Here is a 12,601-nt window from a genome sequence, read left to right as displayed (position 1 = left end):
CGGCCGACTAAAGGCCCAAAACAGGTCAGACCCAACATCACAAAGTCCATTAAAATTATCCATCATATATAATTGACACACATGAGACTTAAGGTACACTTTCTAATCTCATACTTTCACTTCTCTCATTTTGGACTCTGTAACTGACTTGAGAGTTGGAGTGCTAACTTTGAAGATCCGCCTTCGCACTATCGTATCGGAAATCTGTACCACCACATCAAGAATCCACTATCACCAGTCAATCATAATTGTGGTTCGAGTACATAACATTATTGAATATGGATTTCAATTTTTTGAATGACAACTGAGACACAATAGCTTTTGTATAGTCCTTATTCATATAAAACTTGTATAAGTATGTCCTATACGTAGATGTAACTACCAAAAACACCCTACAATGTCTCAATATTGATATCTCGCAGTTGTTTGAAATAGTTAAGTTCTCCTCTTGAATTTGGGGTCATAGAGGACACCTCTTTTGTAGTTCTAAAATACAAATTAAATAATCTCATGCACTACCCAAACAATCGAATGGTGGTTAAGATGAGTATTGTTCACCCTCGATTATTAACGAAGGAAATGTGAAGTTTATCAACTTTGAGATGAAGACGGGTGAAATTTTAAGAGTTATGTGAAGTATGTTTCACCCTTACACAACAAAGGGTCTGAACGAGGTGGATGCGATAGTGGCAAGATCGATCGACAATATTCTAAAGATGTTGAAATATCATTGACCATCTCTTGATGGTGAAATGTCATGTTAGATTTATATTAACAAAAATTTATGCAATATTACATATTTTGTATATGTGAGAATAAATATTTATGTTAATTTGTGTTTATTTTCATCTCTTGTATGTGATCATGAATTGCTTATGATTTTTTATAACAAGACATATAATGACTTCAAAATTCAAAAAATCTATTGGGATATGTTTGTGATTTGGTTTTGTGATAAAAGGGCACGTTTCAAATTTCAAAATCTGCACTCTTGAACATCATTCCATATTGCATTATTTTAAAATTCAAATTTGTTTTTAATATTTGTTTTGGCGTGTTTCAGAATTCATTATATATTTCAAGCGTGTTCAAATTTTAAAATCCAAAATCAATAAATATTCTTGAAATTTGGCCAAAGTGTGTGAATAACCTCAGAGGTGTATTGAACAATTTTTTTTGCATCAACAATATTGAGCACTCTCGATGGTTAAGCCCAAAAAAAAAGTGATTTGATCAACCGAATAGCAAAATAATATTTTATATGGGGCAATTCACATCATAGACAACTATATTATTTTCATTATTCTCTAACAAATTTTACTCTTTCAACTATAATAATAACATGAAAGAAACGTATTCCACTTTCAAGTTTAATTTCAGCTAGCATGTAAAGACATTACCAAAGAAAAACATCGAAAACATTTTTAATGCAATTAGCAAGATGCATTGCACGAGGATAACGTGTAATGTTTAAATTTGATTAATTCTCACTTTCGACATTCCTTTATAGTGGAAATTTCCTAATAATCAATGACGTGCAAGTTTGATTTTTCTTATTGCTTTACTGAAAGAAAAAAAAAAAATACTGCCGTCTTCATATACAATTTTCTATTCCATCCTCTGCCAAACATCGAATTCGCTACTATATTTTCAGCCCGACCAGAGATTAATTCCTCGAATCAGAGAAAATCACAATATTCGCTACTATATTTTCAGCCCGACCAGAGATTAATTCCTCGAATCAGAGAAAATCACAATAGTCGAGCAAGCAAAGACTAATTCCTCAAATCAGAAAGAATCACAATAGCCGGCCCAAACAAAGACTAATTCCTCTCGAATCATAAAAACTCACAATAGACAGCAAAATTCTTCATTTTAAGATATGCAACTAAACCCTCAATTAGATATGAATCATTTTTAAGATATTTAATTAAACCCTTAAATATAGATGAATCATGGCTGCATTTCTAGAACCTCTTCAAGAGTCAATTATGTGATATGCATATGCACTTTCCATCAATTATATTATTACATCTTATTCTACATTACATAATAACTAATATATGCAAACATTGAAGTTTCATATTGTAAATTAAATTTAATAAAATGGAAGGAAATAATTATTCAGCCCTTGAAGGTAAGTAAATTTATGATCAATAAAATCAAAGATCTGGTTGTGTTCATAAAAAATAAAAATAAAAACTTACAACAAACAACACCAATATCCTACAATTTTTGTGTTGGAACTTGAATTATTTAAACCTATTCCTGTGCTACATCATATCAAGCTTTGAAATTTTTCATGTAAATGAAATTGGGGAAGATACCAATTTTAATCCAACAAAATGGTAATTGTAAACATAAAAATAAAAATAAGAAAAAGCCAAAGAGCTTCTTCCCCTTAAAACTTTGATCCAATCTTTGAGTATTATATTATCTTGAATTTCTTCCCCACCTTTGAAATGAAAATATCATCATAGTAAAAAAAATAATGAGGAAAGTACCAATTAGAAGAAATTTTTTGTGTCAATTTGAATGATTTTTGAAGCATCAAAATGTGTTGAATTCTTCAGCATCCCATCACAGCACAATTATAAACAAAGTTACCAGATTGTTTTCTTGCAAGTAGATTCCATTGTGGAGGACCTTCACTAGGCACCCATGAATTGAGTTCTATAAAACCCTCGCCGTGACTCCTCGGTCCGCCGATCACAATAAGCCGGCTTCCACATGCCCTAAATGCAAGACCCCAACCGTTCATCGACGCGGCTCGCTCCGGTAATCTCCCAATCGTGACCCATAATTTTCTTCCCTTGTCGTACTTTTTAACCTCCATGTCAGCGTAGTCTGCGGCATATAGTTCGTTATTTACAACCGCGACTAGAGGTGGTGCCTCGGCCGTAGCAGGCATCTCTTGTCCTCTTGCGCTACGCCCGGGCGACATGTTAGGTATTTCTTTCCATGTTCTTGTTTGTAAATTGTACTCCTCCCCGCATGTGAGAAGCTTGGAATCGCGTCCGCCGATTCCCCCGATAACATAAAATTTTCCGTCCATGAATACCCCGGAGCACATCTTCCTCGGCTTGTTCATGCTTGGGAGTGTTTCCCATGTTTGATTCTCCGAGTTATAGAGCTCGGCTGAGTCGAGTATATGTCCGTCGGAGTCACACCCGCCGGCTAGAATTGCAATCTCTCCGAGGCTAGCGGATCCAAACAAGCATCTTGGAAAATTCATCCTCATTCCGGATTCCCACGAGTTTGTCAAAAGACTGTATCTGTATATGACATGAGACTGCAACTCCCTCCCGAAAACAAGAAGCTCGGTACCTACCGCTAAAGACTCCTTATCCGAACACATGAAGCATTCATTAGAAGCCATTCTAGGTAAATGCATCCACCTTTCGCGAATCGGATCATAAGCCTCCCATTCGAGGAGCGCACATGAAAAATAAATCCAGTGCTCTATGATATCATTCAGTCTCCTCCATGCATAGAGCTCGCCGCTCCGAATTATGTTGCGGAAGCTCCTATTCAGCGAGGCAAGTGAACCGTAATCAGACCTCGAACATCGGCTCAGACAGGTAATTGAGCTGTCCCGGTTCATGCGCGGCAAAAGTGAACTCGAATCCGATGAATCCCCACCATGATGCTCCTTCTGCTCATCCGATGGCTCATCATTGGAATTCGTCGAATCCCCATCATAAACCTGCAGCTGTTTCTTCTGATGTTCATCAACAAACTTTGACAACAACATCGATTGCTCCGATTGTGATTGTTCAGCCGAAAACTGAACAGAAAAGGAAACAACCTTTTCAACTATTTCACAATCATTCACCTGCTCAAAATCCTTCCTCCGGTCATCTAGATCGATCTCTGGAACAACAGAATCCATCTCACCTGGATAACAAGAATCTAATCTCCTGTTAACCTTCCTCGACTGCGGTTCATCGTCATCGTCATTGCCACTATCTAACAGCCTCTTGCCATTTTTTATCTCCAAATCCGGCATGTATTTCATGTAAGACCAATTGTTCTCCGCCAAACAAGAACTCGAAAACAACCCTGGAACCACGCAGGATCGACCCTCCAACATAGTCTTCCCAACAACAAAAACTCAACTTTCAATCAACCAACCAATCTCACAGAGATGAACAATCTCAGCACAGAAACAAAAGCCTGTTGAAACAAAACAAATCAAATTCAATTCAAATCAAATCAAATCACACACCCCATTTTTTTTCTCTCTCAATTAACCCTTATTCTCATAAACATCAATTCTTCTTCATAATTCAAAAACCCAGAAACTCAAATAAACAAGATCACAGATCAGAATCAATTAAAAATCAATTTTTATAAACTGAATCAAATTGGCGAAAAAAAAGAGATCTCCGGAATGAAGCATTCCAATGTAGAAACTTAAAAAAAAATCAAATTTTGAGCAAAACCCATTAATGCTAATCAACATGATTTAACAAAAAATCAAAATTTAATTAGATCTAATAAAACTAGATCTAAATAAATCTAGCAAGAAGAACAAGATAGGAAACAAAACACACAAACAGATAGAAAGACAGAGAGAGAAAGAGAAAGTGAAAGAGAATGATGTCAGAAAAAACTTACGGGTAAGATTTCGGAAACAGAAAACAAAAAAACATGAAAAGTACTTGATGTTCAATTTATGCAAAATTGAACAACAATCTTCGACTCGTTTCTTTGTTTCTATATCTCAACAAAGTCACTGTTTTTTGCATGTACCCTTTCACACGCACACATGGATAGAGAGAGAGAGAGAGAAAGAGAAAGAGTTTGGTTTCTCTCTCCTGAAAGAAAGAAAGACGACTCTTAGAAGGTGTGTGTGGTTGGTCCTTTGTTTGAGATTGGTTCTGCAAATCAGATGAAAGAATGGTTTGGAGGCAAATCTGTTAGAGGACCCCTCTCATGGCCTTATCTTTCTTAGATCATATCTTAATTTATAATTTAATATTCCCTTCATTTTCTTTCTTTTTCTTATTATTAAAATCAATTACTACCAATTTAATCTTGAAACTACTATCATTTTTTTAATTTATTGTTTATTTACATAAACATAATAAATCTTTTTTAACCTATTTTAAACTTATCTAAATGGTTTTTAATATTTTTAAAGGAAAAGGAATAACCAACTTTGTCGGATTAATAATAATTTAGCAATTATTTAATAAATTTCTAAATTTATGGAGTTAAATTGAAAAGAGTACATAGTTTAAAGAGCAAAGTAACCATATATTGCTCTATTATTATTATTATTATTATTATTATTATTATTATTATTATTATTAGTTTAAATGATTAATGAGTGTCCATTTAAAATAAATTAATAAAAAATTTAAATTCAAATTTTAACAAAATAATTATTAGTTCAATTTTATTTATATTAAGTGAAATTTAAATTAGAATAATTTTTCTACCAATATGGAGACTTAAAATTATATATTATTATTATTATTATCATTATGATCGTTATTATTATTATTATTATTATTATTATTATTATTATTATTATTATTATTATTATTATTATTATTATTATTATTATTATTATTATTATTATTATTATTATTATTATTATTATTATTATTATTATTATTATTATTATTAGGGTCATGCTAACATGTGCCCTTAGGGCACATGTTAAGAGCTAAATGTAGAAATTTTTTCTAAGAAATTGTGCATTGTTTTCATAAAAAGTTTATAATTAATGTGTTTATTACATTTTCCAATACTAATTTACTATATTTAGGTTTCTTAACCTGTGCCTTTGGGGCACATGTTAGCTTTATCCTTATTATTATTATTATTATTATTATTATTATTATTATTATTATTATTATTATTATTATTATCTCTATAAAAATTATAAGAGAGAAAAAGTAAAAGGAGAAAGCTTAGGTACTCTTTATATGTGTTCTTACTATTTTCCAATAAAAATATGATAAATATATTTAAATATCATTTAGCGAGTGAAAATAGAAAAAATTTGTATACGTGTAAGTGAAAATTATACACTTGTCGTATTTTCATTAGAAAATAGTAAGAACCACACATAAAGAATTGTACCTAAGTTTTGTCTTAAATATAATTATTTTTATTAAAAATTTGTATTCTTTTATTAAAAATCATAAAAAATATTTAAAAATTTTAATTAATTATATTTTATAGAGAAAAGGAGAAAGAGAATAACATTAATGCAATTTATAACTAATTTAATTTTTAAAAAGATTAAAAAATTAACATTTTTATATAATTTATGACAAAAAAATATTTTTTATCATATTTTACAACGAAGAAAGTATTAATTTAAATTCTATTAAATTTTCTAATTATTAAATTATTAAAATTAAAAATTAATAAGATTAGTAAGAAGTGTTTGTAAAACATATATTATATAATTAAAATAAACAAATTTGTAGAAAAACAGTTTTTTAAAATGAAAAACTTAGAAATACTATTATTATAATTTTAAGATAAGATTGTTTTAATTAATTTCTTAATAGACGCCCTTGAAGTATTAGTTTAAGTGCAATTCATAGGGAAAGAAGAAACATTAATTAACCCCTTGATTAATAAATAAAACATTGTTCCGTGTTCCTGTTTTTTTTCCTAAACTGTGTACTCCTACTTTGTGTTATTGGGTTATGCGAAATTTGACAGAGCTGGTGGTTTTGGGGTCCACAAAAGGTTCGACGATTACCGGTAACCGGCTGCCGCCGGTAAAGACACGTGTTGACAATTCAGAACAGCATCCATTGTTTTATTTTTCTGGTTCTGCATGCCTCGCTGACTCAACCTTTTTTGACTTTTTCTTTTTTATTTAAATAAAGTAGAATAAGTTCCACCAAACACTTTTGTAAAATAATTGTTATTTTATTTTAAGCGTGACTAATTATTAATATTAAAGAAACTAAAATTACACCCAAAAAAATGGTGTTAGATAGAATTGCACATGCTCTACAATAGTGCATCAACACTTAAAAAGTGTGATTGTATCTATTAGTAGGTGCATAAAATTGTGGATAACAACTCTTTTGAAATATGGTATATCAAGCTTTTTTTGGAGCATGGTGATTACTACAAATATTATGTGCTGTCAAAGATTAGGAATGTTAGTTAAACACCTCACTTTTTTTTTATGAAGTATATCAATATGGTTTACCTTTATCTAGTTCATTGCAACATTGGTGAATAAAGTAAGTTATCATGATCATGCTTCTTCAATTTAGATGCTTGTTCTCTTTATATAAGTATATTAGTGACTAGTTTAATAGAATTTTTTCTTAAAGAAAAAAATTAAAAATTTATATTATTTTCGTGCAATTTTAGAGACTAATCTCTTAAGAGAAAAGTTAATTGTTGCGTATAAATATAAAAAATAGATGGAAAACAAATGAAACAAAGTTTTTATATGGTAGAGAGAGCTTCTGATATGGTGAAGCAGAGGCGAACCTACAAAGTTAAGACTACAACGCAAGTTAATGAATGAGTGAAAAACTAATTTGAGGGTGTGAATGAGAATACCTGGAATGACGAGTATTGAACTTTATATAGAATAGGTTGTTAAAGCAATCCCCATGTGATCAAGTACCTTGCGCGAGAGATTGTCCGCTTATATATAATAATGGGTGATCGTCAGAGGGCGAGGATCGAGTATTGCAGGTACTCTTGGTCTTCAACATCTTAGGGCGATTGTCCGCTTATATATGATATTGTAACTTTGTATGTTTTAGGCTTGGGCTGTATGTTTTGGGTTTGGGCCTTGGTTGCCTATAAGTAGACATGATGTTGTAACTCAATAGAGTAGTATAGTTTTAAAAAAACTTTACTTAATAAAATTATCTCTTTCTCAATACATTTTTATCTCTTCTCTCTTTCTCTTATCTTTCTTCTTCTTCAATCTTCTTCAAATCCTAATTGTTCCATTTGTTCCAACAAATGGATATCAATGAGTCCGGGTTGCGATTCAATGAGATTCAGAAACGGAAAACAGAATCACAACATCAACACAATTTCCAGCAAATCTACCAATTTTCAAAAGTGAGAACTACGAGAGGTGGATTGCGCAAATAAATGGCATCTTCAAATTTAAAGATGTGTCTGAAATCGTGAATGATAGAGTACCTTTTTTGGAAGCAAATGCAGGTGATGTTGAAAAAGTTCCGCACAAGGATCAAAGGAAGAAATATGGAAAAGCTATGTTCTTGATTCACCAGTGTATGGATCCTAACGTGCTCAAGAAGATCATTTAAAAGGAATCGTCCAAAGGAGCGTAGGACAAGTTGAAGAACATGTACGGTGGAAGAAGATTGAGAAAGTGTTGAGATCTCTAACTGTAAATTTTGATTACATTGTAAGTCCAAGAACCTAGCCGAGATGAAGTTGAAAGAACTTCAAGCTTCACTAGAAGCTCGTGAGACAAGGTTGAATGTGACTGAACAGGCACTGCAAGCAAAATTGATCAAGAAATCTAGTAAAGAGAAGGGGAAGCATAAAAAGAGTTTTACTAATGATGACAAGTCAAGCAAGAATCCAACGAATCACTCTGATTCAACTAAGAAAGACATGGGTAACAAGTATTCGGGGAATAAAGTTGACTTGAAGGATGTGCAGTGTTACAACTGTCAATGATTTAGTCATTATGCTCAAGAATGTCAAACAAAGAAAGCAAGGGCAAAAGATAATGATGAAGTGTAGTATGCACATTTTGGAGATATATGATGTGCTACTAAGGGGAAATACTCAATCGAACAATGATCAAACCAACACGTGGTACCTAGATTCAAGATGCAGGAACCACATGACTAGAAATAAAACCTGGTTCACCAAGTTAGATGAATCAGTCAAGAAAGTGATCAAGTTTGCAGATAGCAAGAATGTCACATCAGATGGAAAAGAAAACATATATGTGGTTAGAAATGATGGTCAAAAAGCCATCATAATTGATATATATTGTATGTACCTTCGACGACAAGTAACTTGACAAACATAGGTCAATTAATTGCTAAAGGGTACAACATGAAGCTAGAAAAGAATTAGAGGAAGGTGTATGATGGTGATGAAAGGTTGATTCTAAAAGCACCATTGGCAGATAACAAGACCTTTAAAGTAGAGATCAACACGGTTGATCTCAATTGTTTTGCTTGGACCGCTGTCGAATACATGAACCGATTATGGCATCACATACATGGACACATAAACATCAAAGGTTTAAGTATGCTCAACAAGAAGAAAATGTAGTATGGCTTACCGCATGTAAAAAAACCAAGTCGGGTGTGAGTAATGTTGTAAAGCAAATAAGGTTAAGAGAGCATTCAAACATGACTTGTCCATAAAGTCGAGAGAAAAAATGGAGCTTGTTCACTCTTATGTGTGTGGAACTTTTGAAGTTAGGTCAAATTGAGGTAACTATTATTTCATATCTTTCATAGGTGAGTCCACAAGATATATGTGGGTTTACCTTATTGAAAGAAAGAGTGAGGTATTCACACAATTCAAGAAGTTCAAATTGCATGTTGAGAAACAAAGTGGATGCAATGTTAGAACAAGATTTGGTTCTGCAATATATCTCTGAGTTTTGATGATAACAATGAGTATGTTTGTATGAACAATTTTGGTACTCTAATGTTTGTTGCTTTGAGCTTTTAACAAACAGGTTATGAATCTGATGAAAGGCGTGGCCAATACATCAGAAGACACCAAGTTACTTTTCTGTGCTACACAAGTTTTGATGAACAGTTGCAAACCGCTTCAGAAGCCTCTGAAGTTATCACTCTGATATGAACTCTAAAGAAACCAATTTGAAGACCAAGTGCTGAAGACTCTAAAGACGCAGTTCTGAAAACTCTGAAGACTTGAAATTGTGAAGATTTATGTTTCTAAAGACAAAGGGTACTGAAGACCGAGTGCTGAAGACTCTGAAGACGCAGTTCTAAAGACTCTGAAGACTTGAAGTTTTGAAGACCCAAAAGCTTATTTTCTTTTCTTCCAACTCATAATGTCAGCCTCTGAAGTTCAAGAAGAATAGAAGATAATGTTATGTAGTACGAGGTACAAGGTAAAGATGAATGTTTTGTTCCACAACCATGAAAGGACGGACGTTGCGTACTATCTTGTCGCCCACTACATTCAAGCTGCCAAACTTCTGGAAATTCCAGAACTTCCTTCATGAATATATTATTATATTGGCTATGTGAAGGCTTGAAGACTCAAGGAGGAAGAAGCTAATTCACGATCACATCCATTCTTAAAAGACTGTTCAAAGCTCCATTCTCTTTAAGTCTAGGATTTGAAAAATATTGTTTACATTCATCTTGTGTAGAAGCATTTACTTGTAAACAAACCCTTATTCAAACTGTTGTTTGATTGTTCCTCAAGAGACCAGTTGGTCAGAATTCTTGAGAAGTTTAGGACTAGTGTGTCTTAAAGGTTGTTATTAGTCACTTGCATGTAGCTTGTGCATTGTATTGTGTTAGTCATCAGTAGTCAGCCCATGCAATTGTAATCAGTTTGGTTATAATGGATTAAGACCTCGTTTGAGAGAGGGGAAATCACCTTAGCGGGTGGACTAGATTAGCTTGATAATTTTCAAGTGAACTAGTATAAACATACCGTGTTCTTTTCTTCTTATAATCTATTACTATTATCAAGAGTGAAGTATTTGTAGCTTTAAAGAGGGGAATTATTTTTGTGAAAAGTCTTGTTTATTAAAAACCCTATTCAAACCCCACTTTCTAGTGTTTTTCACACCTTTAGTTGGTATCAGAGCTCTGGTTCTGAGTGGTGATAAAGAGCTTGAATCTTTATCAGGCACCTAACAGTGTTCAGTACCAATCCAAACTGTGTGAAAAATAATGGCTACTCCCTCAGGTACTCCTACCAATAATGTCACTGTTGATAATAGAGATAGATATCAATATAGTGCTAAACCTCCTATGTTTGATGGACAAAAGTTTGACTATTGGAAGGATAGAATTGAAACGTATTTCATGGAATTTGACTTTGATCTTTGGGATCTAGTAGTTGATGGTTACATATATCCAATAGATGCAAGTGGTGTCAAGATTGCAAGAAGTATAATGATATATGACTAAAAGAAAGCTTACAAGAATAATTTTAAAGCTAGGTCTATTTTGTTATCTGCTATTTATCATGTTGAGTATGAGAAGATCACTGATAAAGAGACTTCTAAGTCCATATTTAATTCTCTTAAAATCACTTATGAAGGCAACACTCAAGTTAAGGAGACAAATGCTCTTGCCCTAATCCAAAAATATGAAGCCTTCAAGATGGAAGAAGATGAATATGTGGAAACGATGTTTTCAAGATTCTAGATGCTTGTTGCAGGATTTAAGGTTCTGGACAAAGGATATTCCATATCAGATCATGTTAAGAAATTATCAGAAGTCTGCCTAAGAAACGGAGACCAATGGCAACTGCTTTGAAACTGTCAAATAATCTGAACAACACCAGTCTTGAGGAACTGATAAGTTCTTTAAGAAGTCATGATATTGAGCTTCAAGAAGATGAAACTCATAGGAGAGAAAAATTTGTGGCTCTAAAGTCCAAGTCAGAAAAGATAAAGGCTTTTCAAGTAGAAGAAGATCCATGAGAGTCTGAAGAAGACTCGGGCAAAGATGAACTCTCCTTGATATCCAGAAGATTGAATTAGCTATGGAAACATAGAAAGAGAAACTTTAGAGGACCAAGAAGATCAAAGGACAAAACTGAATCATCATCGGGTCAAAAGAAAGTTTCTAGAAAAGAAGTCACATGTTACGAGTGCAATGAGCCTGGACACTACAAGAATGATTGTCCAAAGCTTAAGAAAGATAATAATTCTAAGAAAGTGTTCAAAGCCAAGAAGGGTCTCATGGCAGCATGGAATGATTCTGATTCAAAAGAGGAAGATTCTGATGAAGAACAGGCTAACGTGGCACTCGTGGCTGAAGCCAGCACAAGTGAAGTGATCTCACAGAGTGAGCTGACAACTAATGATGAGTCGGACTCTGATGATCAAGAATAATGGTTGCTTGCGACACAAGACATAAGAAAGGCGTATGTTCCAAGATTTGGAACTTAATCCTGGAGGCGCTGTTGGTTTCAGAGGTAATCAGAAAGGCAAGATTATTGGCTCTGAAGCCATAGGTAATAAAGTGTTTGTTAGGACAGTGTAAAATCTCAAAAGGCTACATAATCTATAACATAGAAATACGGATCTTGGAAGAATCAATTCATGTCATATTCAATGATAAGTTTGACTCTAAAAAGTCAAAGCTAGTTGAAAAGTTTGCAGATTTGGAGATAGCCTTTTCAAAACCCAAAGAGAAGGAATCAGAAATCAAAGAATCGGAAGCTACTTACATCAGAGCAAGTACACTAAAGAACTTCTGAAAAAGTTTAACATACTTGATTGGAAGATAGCAAAGACTCCAATGCATCCAACATGCATTCTGAAAAAGAAGAGGTGAGTAAAAAGGTATGTTAGAAGCTATATCATGGTATGATAGATTATCTTCTCTATCTAACTTCTTTTGTTCGAATCTGGTCCTAGAGAATCTCATCTAACTGT

At 33.1% G+C, this 12,601-nt stretch overlaps 1 protein-coding gene across 1 annotated transcript; it reads right to left on the bottom strand.

Moving 5' to 3' along the window:
• Positions 1-2,120: 2,120 nt before the first annotated feature.
• On the bottom strand, positions 2,121-4,954 carry LOC131642340 (F-box/kelch-repeat protein At1g26930-like). The gene is made up of 2 exons (XM_058912601.1): positions 4,621-4,954; positions 2,121-4,176 (listed from the first exon to the last, which is right to left on the bottom strand). The coding sequence occupies exon 2, from the start codon at positions 4,091-4,093 to the stop codon at positions 2,570-2,572; it is 1,524 nt and encodes a 507-aa protein (XP_058768584.1). The 5' UTR covers positions 4,094-4,176; positions 4,621-4,954; the 3' UTR covers positions 2,121-2,569.
• Positions 4,955-12,601: the final 7,647 nt, after the last annotated feature.

This window comes from Vicia villosa, unplaced genomic scaffold (assembly GCF_029867415.1).
Source record: "Vicia villosa cultivar HV-30 ecotype Madison, WI unplaced genomic scaffold, Vvil1.0 ctg.004831F_1_1, whole genome shotgun sequence".
Taxonomy (NCBI): domain Eukaryota; kingdom Viridiplantae; phylum Streptophyta; class Magnoliopsida; order Fabales; family Fabaceae; genus Vicia; species Vicia villosa.
This window is presented reverse-complemented; position numbering and strand designations above follow the sequence as displayed.

Bases quoted from the DNA above. Each gene is read 5' to 3' on its own strand.
- LOC131642340 (XM_058912601.1), bottom strand. From the start codon at position 4,093: ATGTTGGAGGGTCGATCCTGCGTGGTTCCAGGGTTGTTTTCGAGTTCT.